Below are 19,202 nucleotides of genomic sequence, written 5' to 3' on the forward strand. Positions count from 1 at the left end.
TTAGCAAAAATAATTTTATTGATTGAGATGAGAATTAGCTTGAGAGTTAGTGAGCTGTGTTAGCTTCATTTAAATCGACACCAGGCCAAATGCAAATCTTGCTAACTTAAAGTTCTGGGTGATCTACTTTGGACACAGATTCTTTTGGGCATTTAAAGAGATCCCAAGCAAAGTAGGTCCCAATTAAGATTTCACTACCCTGTCTGGACAAGAGTCTAGCCAGCTGTCTGAAACCACATTGCTCATATTTGGTAACAATCTGTATCAGCACATTTCCAGTTAATCCAGAATGTAATTCAAGGCACATCATTTGTCATACGAGAATCACTTGCAGGAGTGGGTGCAGTACTCAAGCAAGACAGTTCTTGCTGGGAAAAAGCCAGTGGTTGGCTAAAGGTTCAATAATATTGGATTTATCTTAAACTTGAAAAATCGACAGTATGTGAACTTGTCATTCAAACATTTTGTAGAATAATGTGATAAAAATAAGAAAAGAACATTGTATAGCATTACATCGGCAAAATAATCAAAATAAATATCAGACACAAATTCTTATTTTTTTAAATCACACTTAATAAGACCCAGGTCAATTACATCAATCAATGTCCTAAAATCATTTAAAAGCTCTTTCATAGTTTAGGATGGGCTTTCCACGCAGTTGGCAGTTATAGGACAGGTCCGCTTGTTTAAGATAGATCAAATGAACAATGACCTAAATTAAATATTTAAAATGAATAGGTAATTGACCCAGGTCTGCTCCAAATCAGGAGATTACCACTCCAGTCCAATCATTCATCCTTAATAAGAGGTCAAATTAAGCAGAGAAGCATAACAATGATTGTTAATTACAAGGGATCAAACAAAGACTCCAGAGGCTAGCTGAGTTGGGCGGCTAACTGTTAGCTTGACCCTGACGGCGGCTAACTGTTAGCTTGACCCTGACTGCGGCTAACTGTTAGCTTGACCCTGACGGCGGCTAACTGTTAGCTTGACCCTGACGGCGGCTAACTGTTAGCTTGACCCTGACGGCAGCTAACTGTTAGCTTGACCCTGACTGCGGCTAACTGTTAGCTTCACCCTGACGGCGGCTAACTGTTAGCTTGACCCTGACGGCGGCTAACTGTTAGCTTCACCCTGACGGGGGATTCCGTCACCAGGTTGGGAAACGGGTGCGAGTCCAGATCAGTTTAGTTGTCATGACAAAAGAAACGGTTTGACGTTCCATACATGTTAACTGGAGAAAGGGTATCAGAACCGAACGCTTTTATTAGTTCGCCATCAGTTGAGATTTGAGACTGACTTTGGATTTTTCATTTTTCAACAGGAAATGCGCAACAATTTGTGAGCTTTTGGAGATGTAACTGATCCCAAACCCAACCCAGGGAGCCAGACGGTGCCGAGAGGCCCGCCGCCGAACAAGGCGTGCCTCAGGGCTGTGCTACCTTGACCCGCCGGAACCGCGGGCGCATCTTGAAGAAAAGGAACATGCCCAGCAGGCACATAGACGAGAGGAAGTAAAGAATCACACAAAGGCTGATGTCCAGTCCTGAGAAGCCCACACTCAGCACGTTCATCCAGCGCCCCCTAGGGTCCTGGGGGTATAACTGCACCGCCACCACACCCTCCTCCTCCGAGCCCCCGTACTGGCTCGTCAGACCGCGCTTCTGCAGCCTCTTGTGTTGCCCCGCCCCCAAATCCACCGACTCCGCCCACGGGAGATCAGGCCCCGCCTCTAGCCCCACCCCCAGGACAGACTCCTCCCTTCTCTGCAGGCTGCGGCGTTTGACGTGGGCGGAGACGGCGGCAGCCCGGAGAGCCTTGGCCTTGTAGTGCTGGTTGACAAAGGAGTCCAGGTCCACGATGTCTTCCTGGGGCTCCCTCAGCTTCATCCCCACCACGCTGGGCCTGCTGTGGGCGCCGCGCTGGCGGGACGGCCTCGCCCTCTCCACCGCCACCGCCGCCTCCTCCTCCGCCTCCGGCTTCACCCAAGGAGGCGGCTCCAAGGTGCCTCCCCCCTCCCCTGCCTCCTCGTCCGCCGGGTCCTCCTCCTCCTCCTCCTCTTCCTCCTGGGGCTGGGTGAAAGAGGCCTCCCTGGCTCTCCTCTCGGCTCCTCTCCGGACCTCGTGCTCCTGCCGTCGCTTCTCCCGCTGCTCCTCCTGCTGGGCCAGCAGCTGGCTCTCCTCCTCCAGGTGATCAGGGAGGAGGCGCTCAGAGGAGAAGTAGGAGAGGAGGAAGGAGAGGACCTCGGTCGACTTCCAGGCGTGCTCCCCACCCCTCTTCACCCCGTGGCAGGCAGGGCACACGTCTGGGGACGGCCACTGGATCTTGGGGAAGTGTGGGTCCTCGCTCCCAGCTCCTGGGACAGACAGGTGGGGGTTAGGAGGATGGGAGGGAGAACTCTCTGCACTTTGTACAGAAAGTGAAGAATTGTGTTTTGTGGTTTTAAGAGATGTTTTCGTTGAATTTTGTTAATTAAGTAAAGAGAAGCCTGTGTGTATATTTACATACATGAGTGCCCGTGTTTGTGTTGTGTGTGTGTGTGCGTGTCCAAGTTTGTGAATTATGCAGAGTGTGTGTGTGTGCATGCGTGCGCATGACAGGATCTAACAATGATCAATGGCCTACAGGGACATCCCGGGGGGAGGGGGGAGAGGAAAGGTAATAGATGTGTTTGAAACGGACAGCTACAACCACACACACACACACACCTCTGCCAGCCCTCCAGACCTCCCAGCCCTCCACACCCCTGAACAGACAGCCCAGCCCTCCACACCCCTGAACAGACAGCCCAATCTCCAAATTGAATATGAAAGCAGACACCTCAAAAGGGGGCTCTCCATCTAATGAATTAGACTTTTTTTTTTTTTTTTTTTTTTTTGACTTTACATGTTTTCTTTTCTCAGTAACCCCCCTCTGACACACACACACACACACACACAAATGGAGGCATCTGCTAATAAATTGCTTGTGGCATCTGTGGTGGAGTGGAGGAGAGGTAGACCTAAGGCAGGTCTGTCACTTCACAGCTCTGTCAATTTACATCTCTCCCTCCCTCCCTCCCTCTCCCACTACCCCTCTCCTCCCTCCAGCCTCCCCCTCCCTCCAGCCTCCCGCTCTCCTCCCTCCAGCCTCCCCTTCCCTCCAGCCTCCCCCTCTCTTCCTCCCTCCAGCTTCCCCAGTCTCTCTCTCCCTTTGCAGATTAATCTCAGTCATATGCATGTGGGTATGTACTCTGCATACAGCACTTTACATAAGAGATACATCAATTTTACTATGTGCTGTTGGAAACTGGAGGCCCTTTATACATTTCAGCACCATGTGACAGCTTTCTTACACCCACACACACACACACACACACCCACCCACACAAAGCTTGTCAATGCCTCATTCCAGTCAGAGGTGACTTTAGCTATAGCGGCCGCCATATTGATATCGCTACAATGGTCTGTCAAGGATCCGTCTCTGCTCCGCATACATATTCATCACGTATAAATATGTATTGTTTTGTGTGTCGAACTGGCCCCCTCGTCACAGAGGCTGCTGATCAGCCTGAAAGGAAACACAACTAAGCTGGGCCGCAGCGAGCCTACTAATGCAGGCTCCCGGAAACAACTACTGGGAAAATAACCTCATATACATCCTGATATCGCTGTTGTGCATGTTGAATTAGTTCTAGAGACTAACGATAGGCAGCGTATTCCTGTGCTTGGGAGTGTGTAGTAGCTCCAACTGAAACCCTCCAGCAGCTGTGTTGTGTGTCTGCAGACTAGTGTCCCCCCCCAGAGTCCTGCCTGTTGACTGGTGGCAACAGGGCCAGCCTGCTGCTAGCGCTGACGCTAAAAGCTAACGCAAATCAACCCCCGCGCCATAGGCTGGGGCTGTAGGCTAGGCTACGCTACGCTAGGGCTACGCTAACGCCAGACCCAGCCGTGCCCCTGGGGCCTCTTTGTTGCCAGCTAAATTAATTGAGCGGCTGCTTTACAAATAGGTCCCGTTTCACGGGTGGCTGCCTCTGAAAGGAGATCGGGGAGGACTGCTAAAGAGCCCCACTTTAGGACAGGACAGGGAGGGGGAGGGGGAGACAGGGACGCGGGGAGGGGAGGGAGGAGTTTGTTTCCCCAGGGGAAGACTCAAATGAGAAGCTGTGAGGGTGGGGGGTGGGGGGGGCAGATCCTGCTACTCATCGGCCCCCACCCTTCTCCCTGATCCAGCCCTCGACCTGCCCCCTAACCAGCCAGCGCCTTCCCCCCCATGCCTCCCCCCTGCGCCTCCCCCCTGCGCCTCCCTAAACCAGCACCCCACGCTATCGTCTTGACCTGCCCTGGTAAGGAGGGATTACCCCTCCAAGGACCAGAGGGGAGGATGAGAGGGGGGGGGGGGCAGGAGAGTGTGTGTGGCGTGAGGCCGGGGACATGGCGGCGTGTGCCACCTGCTGCCACAGGGGCATCTTGGGAATTGCGGCCGGGGGAGCGGGTCGGAGAGTGTGTGTGTGTGTCTGTGAGGGGTGTGTGTGTGTGTGTGAGGGGTGTGTGTGTGTGTCTGTGAGGGGTGTGTGTGTGTGTGTGTGTGTCTTTGAGGGGTGTGTGTGTCTGTGAGGGGTGTGTGTCTGTGAGGGGTGTGTGTGTGTCTTTGTGATCCCCACCCAGGGAGATTGTTGCCATATCACTTGTCAAGCCGAGGCAATGACTCCCTGGAGACCGGGAGAGAGGGAGGTCTGGAGAGGACTAAAGGGAGAGAGGCGGAGGGGGGGGGACGACTAATAGGGGGGAGGTGTCTGGGGACTTGAAGGATCCAGAGGGAGTCCGGGGGGGGGGGGGCACACATCCTTCTGGCCCTCCATACAGGACAGAAAGGCGGTCGCTGAGACTGAGGGGAGGGGGTTGTTTGGGGAGGAAACTACACAAAGTGATTGAACAAAGTGAGGTGTTAATGTTTATGTTAATGTCAATAGCGGCCATGTGTCTAATCACGTCCCTTTAGGAGGAGAGGAAGGGGCCTGGTAGGGACAGAAGGAGGGAGCGTACCAGACCACAGAGACTCCCTGGGGGGGAGGGGGGCGGGGTTAACTTGAGTTAAACGTTATGTCGGATGTTTCCTAAAGATGAGGAGCGTTTACATGCCTATAAAGCGGTGTTTCTCCCTAAGCTTGACTAGCCTGGGTGATGAGGGACTGGACTGAGCTAGACTGGACTGGGCTGGACTGGGCTGGACTGGGCTGGAGTGGGCTGGGCTGGGCTGGACTGGGCTGGAGTGGGCTGGACTGGGCTGGACTGGGCTGGAGTGGGCTGGAGTGGGCTGGGCTGGACTGGGCTGGACTGGGCTGGAGTGGGCTGGGCTGGACTGGGCTGGACTGGGCTGGAGTGGGCTGGACTGGGCTGGAGTGGGCTGGACTGGGCTGGACTGGGCTGGAGTGGGCTGGAGTGGGCTGGGCTGGACTGGACTGGGCTGGACTGGGCTGGGCTGGACTGGGCTGGACTGGGCTGGACTGGGCTGGACTGGGCTGGAGTGGGCTGGAGTGGGCTGGGCTGGACTGGGCTGGACTGGGCTGGACTGGGCTGGAGTGGGCTGGGCTGGACTGGGCTGGACTGGGCTGGAGTGGGCTGGACTGGGCTGGACTGGGCTGGAGTGGGCTGGACTGGGCTGGACTGGGCTGGACTGGGCTGGAGTGGGCTGGGCTGGACTGGGCTGGACTGGGCTGGACTGGACTGGGCTGGAGTGGGCTGGGCTGGGCTGGACTGGGCTGGACTGGGCTGGAGTGGGCTGGAGTGGGCTGGGCTGGACTGGGCTGGAGTGGGCTGGACTGGGCTGGACTGGGCTGGAGTGGGCTGGACTGGGCTGGAGTGGGCTGGAGTGGGCTGGGCTGGACTGGGCTGTTGTTGGTAAGGCTAGAATTTAACACCTAGCACACAGACTCTCAGTTTCCTGTCAGGGAGCAGGACGTCACACAAGGTGAGCGGGGGGAGCTGGGGGGGGGGAAGAGAGAGGGGTGAGGCCGGAGGGAGGGAGGGAGGGGGGGGGCAGAGAGAGGGGTGAGGCTGGAGGGAGGGGGGGGCAGAGAGAGGGGTGAGGCGTGAGGCTGGAGGGAGGGAGGGGGGGGGGGAAGGAGAGAGAGATGCCAGCTGGTGTCTGGCTAAAACATGGCTTGTGCAGTACTGTGCTCTTGTATTACAGAGATTTACAGAGCGAGGACTAAATATGGGACCTTCAGGACAACATCCCCACCTCCACCTCCACCCCCCCACCTCCACCTCCACGTGACAAAGGGTGGCAGAGGGAACCCGAGTCAGGGTGTGGGGGGTGGAGAAAGCATTCAAGTTTATATTCTAGTGAAACATCACTAGATGAGTGTTCCTCAAGGCGAGTTCCTGTTTGACTGGAAGTGTAGCCTTTGGGATCTTCTATAAAACACTGGGAAGTAAAAGGCCTTTCACAGCTGCCAGTCTGTTACTGAAGTGGTAGTGCAGCATGTGTGGGCGCACACACAACTTGTGTATGTGTGTGTGTGTGTGTGTAAGTGGACCCAAGTCCTCCACAAACCTGCCAGTCGGTTGTTGACGTGGTTGTGGCGTGACCACAGCCAGAGGACGGCGGTGGAGGCTGAGTCCACCTGAGCCAGGCTGTCCTGGGCCATGGCCTCGAAGTGGGTGGCGCACTCCCTGCATCCAAAGAAGCTGTGTATGTAGCCCCGCATGGCCTGCAGCACCTCCAGGGGGTCTGGAGGGGAACAGCACAGCAGGATCAACTCACCTTCAGTGTGTTGGTGATGAGATCCAGGTTAGATCAGGATATTCATACAACGACAGACCTACTATGTCACCGTCAGCGATACACCTCAACATGACACAGTGTATGTGTTTGTCGTGCTCTTTTGTATCAGTGTGTGTGTACATGTCTGTGCAATCTGGCGTGTGTGTAATTAGGTGTGTGTGTGTGTGTGTGTGTGAGGCAGTTCCCACGGTTAAGTAGGGCAGGAGTCAGGGTGTGTTAAGCTGACCCTGTGTGTGAAGCGAGGGGGCGGAGGGGGGGCACACAAGGACAACCAGTCTGATCCTCTCAGGTCTCCAGGTTGTTGTTGTGGTTAAACCCCTCCTCTCCCTCTCCCTCTCCCCCTAAATCCTGCTCTCTCGGCCCGGTCGGTGGCCTGGGTCTGTGGGGCATCTGTGGGTCTTTGTGGAGGATGGGTGTGCGTCTATGCACGTGTCTGTTTGTGTGTATATACAGTATATCGTCTGAGTGTGTGCGCGTGTGTATCTGTGCCTCCGTTAGGGTCCAGATGGACACCCCTGGTCCTCCATCTGCAGGTCATGTGACCCCCCCCCACCTCATAAGCCCACAGATTAACCTCACCAGGCCAGGAGACCCCTTCTACTAACCCCTCACATTCCACTAATCTACAAAAAGCCCTTTTTACAAACCGCTTCAGCTGCTGGTGGGTGTGCTAGGTGTGTGAACCTGTGTGTGTGTGTGTGTGTGTGTGCTAGTTGTGTGTGTGTGTGTGTACCTGTGCTGGCAGAGCTCTTGGCCTGGACAGTGAGGACGTGGAAGAGGGTCCACAGCCCGCAGGGGTATCGTCTGAGATGGGGCTTGGAGCCCTGGCAGCCCACCCAGCTCTGCCCCTCAGGCAGGGCTGCATCAGGGACCTGGCACACACACACACACAGATCAGAAGAAACAGCACATAACATTCCCTGGTTTGAAGGGAGTCTCAATCTACATGGTGGAACCCCCCCCCCTTACGCACAGGATTGCAGTCTCTGACTGAAAGAGTTACTCACACATCAATAGTAAAGATTTGGTGTGTGTGAGAATGTGTGTGTGTGTGTGTGTAGAGGTTATTTCCTCAGGGGCGGAGTTGGTTCATTGCTACTCATTGATCTATTGATCCATTGATTCTACAGGCTAAAAGTTAATGATGTCACTAAGTGAATGGACCAATCTGTGCAGCTCTGGGCCTACGGGCTCCCAGGCAGAAACAGCAGCCAGACTGTGTACTGTGTTAACAGGACTGGAGGAGAGTCTGGGCCGTGACTTACTGCAGTGAAATGGGCCTTGATCCATTTCATGTTGCTCTAATCATCACTGTGCTGGTTCTGCACCAGACACAGTTGTAATCACACTATCAGGACATGATTAGAAACATTTTGAAGATTAGTTTTTGTTTGAAAGAGCCCAATCTATTTGGCTGTCCAACAGTCATGTGTCTCAGTGTACATAATCGTAAAATGCCAAGATTATTCTGATTGGTGGTTGACCTGGGCAAGATTATTCTGATTGGTGGGTTGTGCTAAACAAGATTATTCCGGTTTGTGGTTGACCTGGGCGTGACTGTTCTGAGTGGTGGGTGACCAGGGCAAGGCAGTTCTGATTGGTGGTTGTGGTAGGCATGACTATTCTGATTGGTGGATTTATTTCGAGGTGGACCTCTCACCTCCGCAGTGTTGTCCAAGACGTCCCTCAGATCGCTATACGAGATCTCTGATTGGCTCTGAGCCTGCAGCCACGAGTCCACAGCTGACAGCAGATTCTTCACCAGGGGGCGACCTGGGAAGTGCTGACACAGGAGAGAGAGAGACAGAGGGGGTGGTCTTCATCATTGTGATGATCATCATCATCATCATCACCATTTCCCCATCATGAATGCTCTCTTTTCACCTTCAATGCTACACAATGTCTGCGATTCTCGTCTCCAAGAGAATACATTCCATCGACATATATTCATGAAGACCGACGGACAGTTTGACCACAAACACAGGTGCATCTTGGGTATCCCTGGGTGACCCTCCTCCAACCCCCAGCTAGGCCCACAGACAGCGCCCGGGGGCGGAGCCTTCACCAACCCCTACCGTCGTCAGGGCAACGTGGCGTGTGAGAGGAACACGACACGGTAACCAACAGCAAGACATTGTGGGAGACAGGTAATCCCGGTGAGGTTGGCGGTGACAGGCGGGCCTCAGGAGAACACAGGCGAGCATTAGAGACACATTAGACGCCAGGCTGGGCACAATAGAGTCAGCTGACAACAGAACAGACTGATTTCCTTTCCTGATTGAGCCTCAAACAGACAGGCAGTAACCCTGGACCAGGCCCCTCACCCCCTCCGGCCCCCGACACAATGAACCAGCCACTTTCCCCAAACCCAGTTAACGCAACAGAAATTCCTCAATAGACCCTTCTCTTCCAGTTGAACGTCTTTTTGTGTGTGTCTGTGCCCTGGAACCCAGTTCAAGCACTAAGCTGGTCCGTACGAGCAGCCAGGAGCCTGTTGACAGGGTGGCGTGTCTTACAGGGCTTAGTGTAATGTGTGTGCTGGGAAGCTGCACCTACAGTAGATTGGGTGTGAGGTTCAGGCTTCTGGAAGTTTCACCCCTGACGACGCACACAAGAAGCAAATAAATACTGTGCTGTTACGGCAACCACTCAAGCTAACCGCAAGCCCCCGCCCCCCGCCCCCCCCCCCCCCCCCCTTCTGTTGACAAACGTTTGAGAGAGTTCAGTCACGAACGGTTATTACTCTCTCTCTGAACTGCATTGCCTTCCGAACGTACGACGATTTGTCACGTGGGCGGAGAGGGGAGGATACAGGGATACAGGGGGGGATAATGGTGGCGGTGGACTTGAAGATATAATGATGATCCTTTAAAAGTGGTTTAACCGAGTGCATCCTGTTTTTACGCTGAAGTCATCTTGAGCCAGGTGAGACAGACACATATTACACGTGTGTTTTGTGTTCTTGCAGTACACGTTTGTGCGTGTGTTTGCTTTGTGTGCGAGTGCGTGTGTGTGTAAGAGTAAGTGTGTGTGAAGGGGGGGGTCAAATCATCCCAGAGGAGCTCCTATCTTTGATTTGTATTTGCTGCGCCTTTTCAATTTAGCCACAACCATCTGTTCAATCACACACAGCCAGCCAGCCAGCCAGCCAACCAGCTAATGTTTGGTTTTCAATCCTCCATTCAACCCTCTCTAACGGGATCTCCAGGGGCTTTTCCTGGAGGCCTCACAGCCCAGCCTCCCAGTCCTCGACCTGGACCTTGGCCTAGCCCTCACAGCCTCCAACCTCCAGTGAGACAGGCACACAGATGCCCGTGTCCAACCACTGCAGGTGGGGTGTTAAAGACACAGAGCCCCTTCCAGTAACCAGTTGATCTGGCTCCTGCCCAGCCCTCGTCCTCGTCTCTAACCGGTCAGAAAAGCTCATTAGCTCCCACGAACAGATGCGAGGAGAGGAGATGAACCCAGGAGAGCAGAATAATGGGCTGTGGTCAACACGAAGGCCAAGCAGCCCTGGTGTTCTCACACTCTCCTGAGCGGCTCTGCTCATCAGACGTCCTCCACACCAGCCTTGATCTTTGTAGCCCCACCTGGGTAGGCGGCAGACCCAGAACGTCAACAACGCCACAGATCTCCCACGAGGCCCAAACGAGGTCTCTACCTGCCCAACTGACCCTTCCTGCTTCTGTATCAACCCCCCTCCCCCCACCACCCCAAACTCTCTCTTCCCTCCCCCGTCCCTCTCCTCACCCACCGGAACCACCCTCTCTACCCCCCCCCCCCCCCCAACCACACACGCCACTCAACCTCCAGCCTTTTCTTTAGGCCATGACAATCCACTTCACCCTGGCAATATGTCATGTGTGATCCGATTAGTATCAGCACTTGAGAAACCACAGCCCCCTCCGGAGACACTCACAGAAAAAGAGGGCATCTGTCGCTGTCCAACCCCCTCCTCTCCTTCCCCCCCTCCACCCCCACCTCACCCCTCCTCACACACGCAAAGAAACCCTTTGTAATCCCACCTCAGGGACCAATAAACTGTTTAAAAGTATCGGAGAGTTTCCCCACCCCACCCCCAACACGCACACTCCAACTCAACCCCATCATCCATCCTTCAGTCACTTCGATCTCAAGACCAACCAGCTAGCTGTCGTTCCTGCAGACCACCCTGCAGAGACATGTGTCAGCAGGACGAGTCAGTGCCCCAGCTCTGCACCCCTCGCCACAGGGGGGAGGAGAGGCAGGAGAGGCAGGAGGAGAGGCAGGAGGAGAGGCAGGAGGAGAGGCAGGAGGATCTGAAGACAAGCCTCCACACTAATTCCTTGTTTTATTCCCCTTGTCCGAGCGGGACGGAGCGGGGGGTTCTTTCATGAAAAGCAGGACAGAGGAGTAATCTATAAGCCCCCCATCCCCCCTCTCCCCTCCCCCCTCCTCCCTCCTCCCTCCTCCCCCTTCCTAATGGCTGTAATGCTCACATGCCTTCCAAGATCCAAGATTATCATTTTTTTATCCTAATATTCATGTACAAAACTCAAATCCGGATTCAAGCTTGGCACAACGACAGCAAATCTAGAAATATCGTTTAGCCACGTCTCCTAGGAATAACAAAAACACAAGTGTTTACAACTCGTCTTAAACGGCGACTGAGGAAAAACAACAACAGCAGCAGCAACCATGACAGTGTTCCGATGAGAATGTTCTGGAACACACGGTGTGTGTGGAGGAATGTGTCGGCGTGGTGATAAAGTGTTCCATAATTCTATCTCCAAGGTGTTGCCGTTGACCACCATTGTATCATCAGAATGTCCGGGGTAGTATTCCGATGAGATGATTCATTTGGTTGGGACAAACACCTACACTGCATTTGCAGTCTAGAGCACATCAACACAGATAAACATTCAATACTACTCTTGGGTGTAGCACTTGTGGCTAGAGAGGCAAACACATGACTTATTCTGTCCCTGGTTTTAACCAATCAAGACTCATAACAGTTGGCAGAGAGTGTTTTGAGGACGTGGGCATGTGTGCTGATCAGATGCTGTGAGAATGACCCTGCTCCTGGGGTCAGGCCAGCTCTCGCTGCCAGGGACAGGCTGGAGGGACGCAGGGACCTCGGATGCATTGACTAAACAAACTGGAGTTAATGTGGGGCCCAAGTACCTACTCCACCCCCTGTCACACACACACACAATGGCAGCTAGGGCCCCCCAATCTCTCCCCTCCTCACAAACACAAGCACACTGATACACAAGCCCATATAAACACACACACACACACACACACAAACACACACTCTGGCAGGAACGCCTCCCTGGAGAGGGGGACATGATCACAGAGAGGCGGGCCGACGGTGAGGTCATCGTGTACGGTCCTCACCCCCCCCCCCCCCCCCCTGCCCCCCGCCCTGCCACACTCCTGACACGGGACCAGGAGGGGCGGGGCCAGAGGGAGGCCACGCGTCCACGCTTCAAGGGGGCCCCAGGAGGGCCAGTGAACCAAGGGGGCCCCAGGAGGGCCAGTGAACCAAGGGGGCCCCAGGAGGGCCAGTAAACCAAGCTGCCCCAGGAGGGCCAGTGAACCAAGGGTTCCCCCAGAGACAACAGCATATCCGACACAGACATGCTACGATAACGAGCCAAAGCTACATTTGCACAAGCACAGGATCAGCTGTGTTTATATCAACACAAGCATGCAGCTAAACACCTCTCAGAAGACGTGTCATCCAACACTGAACAACCAACAGGCTGAGGATATAAAATACTGTCTCCACCTCCCTCTGGTGGTGTGATCGTGTAACTGCAGCCACGGATCTCGTCTCACCTTAGCGAGGACTGAGACGTAGCGTCTGAGCGCGCTCAGTGCGTCTCCGCTGATGATTGGGTGAGACGCCAGCTCCATGCGGAGGGAGAAGTGAAGAGTCGACTCCAAGTCTGCCATGTACACCCTGGACCTGCACACACACACACACACACACACACACACACACACACACACAGACACACACAGACACACACACAGACACGCACAGACACACACAGACACACACAGACACACACAGACACACACACACACACACAGACACACACACACACACACACAGACGCACACACACACACACAGACACACACAGACGCAGACACACACACACACACACAGACACACACACACACACACACACAGACGCACACACACACACACAGACACACACAGACGCACACACACACATACAGACACACACACACACACACAGACACACACACACACAGACACACACACACACACACAGACGCACACACACACACACAGACACACACACACACACACACACACGCACACACACACACACACACACACACACACAGACACAGACACAGACACACACACAGACACAGACACACACACACACACAGACACACACACACACACACAGACACACACAAACACACAGACACAGACACACACACAGACGCACACACACACACACACACAGACACACACACACACACACAGACACACACACACACACACACACACACACACACACAGGTTGACTCCAACAGAACAGGGAGTCAGGTGGCTGACTCTGCTTAATGACTAAATGTAAATCAATGAGGAGAAGAAAGGAAAGTAGAGGAGAGCAGGTTCTACCTGTTGAAGACCCTCCACTGCTCGTCTGTGGTGTTCCCGAGGAGGTCGGAGGTGACAGGGCGGGGCTTCCCTGCCCGCACTACCCCCGGGAGCCTCTGGAGGGCGTAGGAGTAGAAGGTGCGGGCCTCGTTCTGCCTGCAGGGGCCGAGGCAGACAGGTTAACCAGATCCCAGTGATGCTCCACTTCCTCACCTGGAGCCAAACAAACTCATCCAGAGAGCCCAGAAAAACAAACACCACATCTAGACAACCCAAGAAGACACAGGTGTTTATCTGTCTCTTTGTATCTGTGTCACACACACACACACACACACACACACACACACACACACACACACACACACACACAGCCTCCTCTCCTGAGATGAGCAGATGGTGAGGCAGGAAGAAAGGGAGAGAAAAGGAGAGAAAGAGAGGAGGGAGGGAGAGAGATAGCATCTCAGTTCATTCAGCTCTCTGATAACCCTGGCAATGGAACAAATAAATTATCAGCCTCTCCCTTTCATCCCCCTCTCCCTCCCTCGCTCTCCCTCCCTCTCCCTCCCTCCCTCGCCGCATCATAGATCATCATGGGCAGGTGAGAGAGGAGGAAATCAGGAGGAAGAGGAGGAGGAGAACCGGATGAGGAAGAAGAAGAGATGTAGAGGAGGGAAGAAAGGACTGAGAAAGAAGGAGAAGAAAAATGCCCCCTTCCAGCCTGGGCAGGGAGTTCCACCTGAGGAGGACGGGGGAACAGGGGGGACAGGGGGGGCAATGATGGGGGACAGGGGGTTATTAATCCTGGTGGTCCCGGGGGCCCAGAAGCACGCGTCGTAGGATGGTTGGTATTCACCTGGGACACACACACACACACACAAACACACACACACGCTTGTACATTCGCATGACGGATGCAGCCCCTCCTCTCCCAGGATCAATCAGACGTAAAGCGATGATGGGCGACCATCTGTCGCAGCATGGCGGTGCCAGGGCCGTTTGGCAGGTAAACCGCAGGAGACCTCAGCGTCATTGTCTTCGTGCAAGAATTAAAAAACCTCCCTCCCTCCCGTCCACTGGCCCAGCGGATGAAAGGAGGAGGGGAGTGGGGGTAATAGGGGGAGGTAAAGAAATAAATCACCCATAAATCATTCCTTTTTTGCATTTTGTCAAACTAAAAAGATTCCTGGTGCGTGCCAAGTTATTGAAATCAGCCAAACAAAGCCGTCGGAAAACAGCGGATGAATCCAGCGGGGGAGGGATCCAGGAGACGGCTTTATGAGGCCGGGAGGATGACTGGCAGGCTGATGTTCTGGACCCATTAGCCTTTCACACGTTTAAAAGCAGCAACTAGACATCCTGATATATAATGGAGCACACGATTTACTGCACAGGTGCTGCATATTAAACCATAGAGGAAGTGTTCATTTGTATTTGTTTACCCCCCGAAAAAAAGATTGCGTGCTGGGAGAGTCAGCCATGATATTCTGTCGTCATCGTGGCTGATCTCGTTAAGTATGAAGTGGATTTGATCATATATAGTCTGGAGTATCACGCAATTTAGTTGTTAATTGTACCTACTCTTATTGTTATTATATTATGATCAGAACTTTTCCTTTTTACTGTACTGTAACACTTTGAATGCAAGAAAGGCACATTACAAATCAAATATATTCTTATTATTATGATGACTATTATGATTATAATGATGATTCTAATTGTTAGTAGTCCTTACACTGTGAGCCTAGTGTGGTTTCCTCCAGGGTAGTACAGGAAGCAGGAGGGGAAGACTGTCACCCCCAGCCGACTCACGAGCTCCTCCTCAGTACTCAGCACCCTGCGCACTGCTATGTTGTCATACTGGAGCAGGTCCAGGGTCACCTGCAACACACACACATAGAAAAACTGTGCTTGAACACACAAACCGTGTCACAGTGTCCTGGGTGGTGGTCCATGTGCAAGTCTAACTTTATCTCTGGAGGTTTGATTGAAAACTCTGTTTTACTGCATTCCCCATGGACTGGTGAAGGACACATTCCTCTCTCCCCCCCTGGGTGAAACATGCAGGGTGGAATGTGACGACCACCTCCTACCTCTCGGCCCACGAAGGAGCTAGCGGCCTCGAAGATCAGGGCCAGGTGCTGCACAGAGTTGCTCTCAAAGAAGCTGTCAACCTCCGCTTTGCTGCTCAGGGAGGGAGGGAGGGAGGGAGGGAGGGAGGGAGAAGGGGCAGGATACATACAGGTTGAGGGTTTCTCACACAAGGCTCCAAGTCAAACCTAAGAATGTTATTAGTCATTGTTTTAGGCAGAGAACACACCAATATTCTGTATCTACAAATCATAGAGTTTTGGCCCAATCACACGCATGCATTTCGTACACTGAAGACCAAAAGTTATTTTCATCAGAAGAGGAAGAGAAACATAATCCAAAAAGTTTTCTTTGTTTATAAAAGAGGAACCAGTTTCAGCTTCACATTCAAGTTAACATCTTTCTTCCTTCCCGTGTAACTGTGTCAAGTCGTTTAACAATAGAAGAACAGAAGAAGGGTTATGTGTGTGTCTATAGTGTGGGTGTGTGTGTGCGGTCGTGGACGTACCTGGCAGGCTCCAGAGGGGGGCAGGCGGGAGGCCAGGGTTCCTGGTGGTTCTCCATCTTCTCTAGGATGTTCTGCCTGAGCCCCTTCACATCGCGGGGGAACCCTGAACAACACGGTAGTGTAAGCGTGAACAAACACGCCGACATTTAGCACTGAACGCCACACAGGACAGACGGGTGACTGGATGAATGTAAGGATGAACAAACTATTCGCAAGTCAACCAGCCTGATCACTTATTGCATCAGTTAGACGCGTGTGGCAGTCTCACATCCCAGCTGTGACTCATGCTAGATGATGACTCAGCGTGTTGACAGGGAGAATCAAAGGACCTTGTGAATAGCTACAACATCTGACAGTGTTCTAACGAGATAAAGAAGGCCGGAACACTCAGAGCATGGACGCACACGGGCTGCCAGCCTGTGCTTCTGGCATCGTCACCTGGTAAGACAGTTTACCTCGGAAAGACTGTCCCTTGGAGTCACTTGTGGCATATGCATGGAAGAACTGTGAAGAAAGAGAAGAGGGGAGAGAGAGAGAGACAGGGAGGGAGAGAGACAGAGAGGGGGAAAGGGAGAGAGAGAGAGAGAGGGGGAAAGAGAGAGAGGGAGAGAGATGGCAGTGGGAGGAAGCGAGGGGGGAGAAGGAGAGGGATGAAAAGATCAGGTGACGTTCATATAAACTTGAGAGGGAGCCATGTGAAGTGGTTTGAGTTGCCCCCTCCCCTCCCTCACAACAACTTCCTGCTTGAAATCATCTGCAGATGTTGGAGGTCCCTGCTGCCCTCAGACAGAAGGAGCCCTTTCACTGACCACTCATCAGACAGAGGGGAGGGAGACAGACAGACACAGAGAGACAGATAGACAGACACACAGGCAGGCAGGCAGGCAGAAACAAGAGTTTGGAGGAGAGTTGGGTCACACACACACACACAGTCATTCGCTGAATAAGCTGAGCCACAAAGAGGAACTGAAATGATCAGATAAATGCCATGCTTCTAATCTGTCCATCTCTGCTAATGCTACACCTGTTTGAACACACCAGGACCAGCGTTTCAACTGGGCAGACTCAGGAAAGTCGCAGATGAAACAAAATGATGATGCAAGGGCTATAGGAACATCTTAGGTAGGGCGATGGCTCTGTGAAAGGTTTCCGTGAGCCAACCTTGAGTGTGGGATAGCCCGTGATGCCAAAGTTGGTGCAAACTTTCCTGCTTTCCTCCTCGGCACAGTCAACAGCAGCCAGGTCCACGGCAGGCTTCCACTCTGTAGACACACAAACAGCACCTTCACTGGAAGCTCTCCAGGTGCCCTCGATGGCTGGATGGATAACCTACACGTTTATGCATGCCTGTGTGTGTGTGTGTGCCTGTGCGTGTGAGTGTTATGTTTAATTTACTCTTGAGGCAAGAACTCTGCCTGGGCAGTTCCAGTTGTTTGACTTAAAGTAGAGGAATTGAATTTGCGGCAAAGCAGGATGGAGTGATACAGTCATTAGCCGGGTTTCCCAGATTCCTTAAGAAGCTCTTAACGCTAAGAGCTTCTTAAGAACGTTCTAAGATTGTTCTAGAGAGCTTTTCGAACGTTCTTAAGAAGCTCTTAGCGTTAAGAGCTTCTTAACGAATCTGGGAAACCCGGCCATTAATTGTACTGTAGGCTACTGTGTCTGTGAAACCATGGCTGTTCAGGTGAATTCTGACCAAGAAGGTTAGATTAGTGTCTGACAAGCAGCCAGAAACAGCAGCACTCTGTTTAAACTACGGGGTGAAATGCTTCGACCGTATCTCTGTATGTAGGGCAGCAGCCAAGAAGACAGTCTGTCAGATCACCATGATGACAGAACACTGTGCTCACATTCAGCTAGCAGGACTATAGTGCCTGGTAACCCCTTACCAGTCCAAACCAGTTGTAGTTGATCGTTTTTGACAAATTGGGAATTAGAACATCACTAGGATCCCTAAAGTTCGTGGTGGTGTTCTAGAATCCAGTACATAGCACTGAGAGATAGTGTGTTCTGTTTTCTGTTGACATTCCAGAACAATCGGGAATATGGTGTTTAGAACAACAGAATATGATGGTATTGAGGGGTGGACGGAACAGAATGTGAACTCAGTTAAATCAGATCATATGCTCCAATAAGCAGACATGCTCTGTGGGATACAACTGGCAAACCGGGGCTCTCCAAAACAAGGTGTGCTTTTGTTTTCTCAGTTATAATAGTGCAAATTGCTAATATCTATTATCTGGTAGACTGTGTAACTGCAAAGCTACTGAATAAAGGATCATGCAAGCCTAATGATGTCTGTAAAAACATTTTGTACTGTTAATTTAAAGCATGCATTTATGTGATTTTAAATTATCCTGGTATTCTGTCAAAACCTTAGCCAAAAACTTCCACGCAACTGTGTAAACAATTTATTTTCAACTGTGCTTAACCATCTAATATTACAGACGATCAGCATGAATATACATACCTTTGATATCTCTTGCAAGACTTTTGTATACTGGAGAAAAACCAATACAATGTCCGCACCAAGAGGCGTAGAACTCAACAACCATTGCTGCTGTGGAGTTGAACAAAACGGTATCTGCATTTTCCGGAGTTAATATAACGATCTGATCCGACGCGGTGTACAGTCCGGCCTCCGCGGTAAACGGAGAAAGTATCCCGGAATAAACCAATATCAATAGAATTAGCAATTGTCTGGCATTTGTTGATAGAGTATTTCCAGTACGCCAGGACGTGGCACGGCTGTAGCGCCGCGCCATCTTCGTGTTTTTTTACTGACAGCCAGTCAACTCTGTGCAAGGCAATCCCTGTATCAGTCAAGTGATACAAAGTTTTTCCTCCTGTTAGTTTTTGCGCTCAGTTCCCACCCCCTTGGTCTGACTCGCTGCTTGCGAGAAAGTTGCATGGCTGGCATTCCTGAACCGCGTCATTCATCATTTAGTCATCAGTTTCAGCTGCCTCGACACAAGACGAACTTTGCAATTAATTTATCGTTGTCAATCAATTAGCCTAGATTAATATGGGTCATATTTACATTTACATTTAGTCATTTAGCAGACGCTCTTATCCAGAGCGACTTACAGTAAGTACAGGGACATTCCCCCCGAGGCAAGTAGGGTGAAGTGCCTTGCCCAAGAACACAACATCATGTGGCACGGCGGGGAATCGAACCGGCAACCTTCTGATTACTAGCCCGACTCCC

General features: G+C 52.2%; 1 protein-coding gene across 1 annotated transcript; it reads right to left on the reverse strand.

Annotated features, from left to right (window-relative positions):
• qsox1 (quiescin Q6 sulfhydryl oxidase 1) lies at positions 1-18,821 on the reverse strand. Its single transcript, XM_047037187.1, has 12 exons — positions 18,465-18,821; positions 17,156-17,256; positions 16,450-16,498; positions 15,995-16,097; positions 15,489-15,579; positions 15,131-15,276; positions 13,420-13,554; positions 12,592-12,721; positions 8,429-8,551; positions 7,502-7,640; positions 6,538-6,714; positions 1-2,356 (listed from the first exon to the last, which is right to left on the reverse strand). The coding sequence occupies exons 1-12, from the start codon at positions 18,757-18,759 to the stop codon at positions 1,428-1,430; spliced, it is 2,418 nt and encodes an 805-aa protein (XP_046893143.1). The 5' UTR covers positions 18,760-18,821; the 3' UTR covers positions 1-1,427.
• Between the last annotated feature and the right edge of the window lie 381 nt (positions 18,822-19,202).

This window comes from Hypomesus transpacificus, chromosome 16 (assembly GCF_021917145.1).
Source record: "Hypomesus transpacificus isolate Combined female chromosome 16, fHypTra1, whole genome shotgun sequence".
Taxonomy (NCBI): domain Eukaryota; kingdom Metazoa; phylum Chordata; class Actinopteri; order Osmeriformes; family Osmeridae; genus Hypomesus; species Hypomesus transpacificus.

Excerpts from the sequence above, each read along its gene's own strand:
- qsox1 (XM_047037187.1), bottom strand. The coding sequence starts at position 18,759 with ATGGCGCGGCGCTACAGCCGTGCCACGTCCTGGCGTACTGGAAATACT. Across the intron at positions 16,499-17,155 it reads CGGGCTATCCCACACTCAAG|TTCTTCCATGCATATGCCAC; the intron begins GTTGGCTCACGG and ends CTTTCTTCACAG. Across the intron at positions 7,641-8,428 it reads TCTTGGACAACACTGCGGAG|GTCCCTGATGCAGCCCTGCC; the intron begins GTGAGAGGTCCA and ends TGTGTGTGCCAG.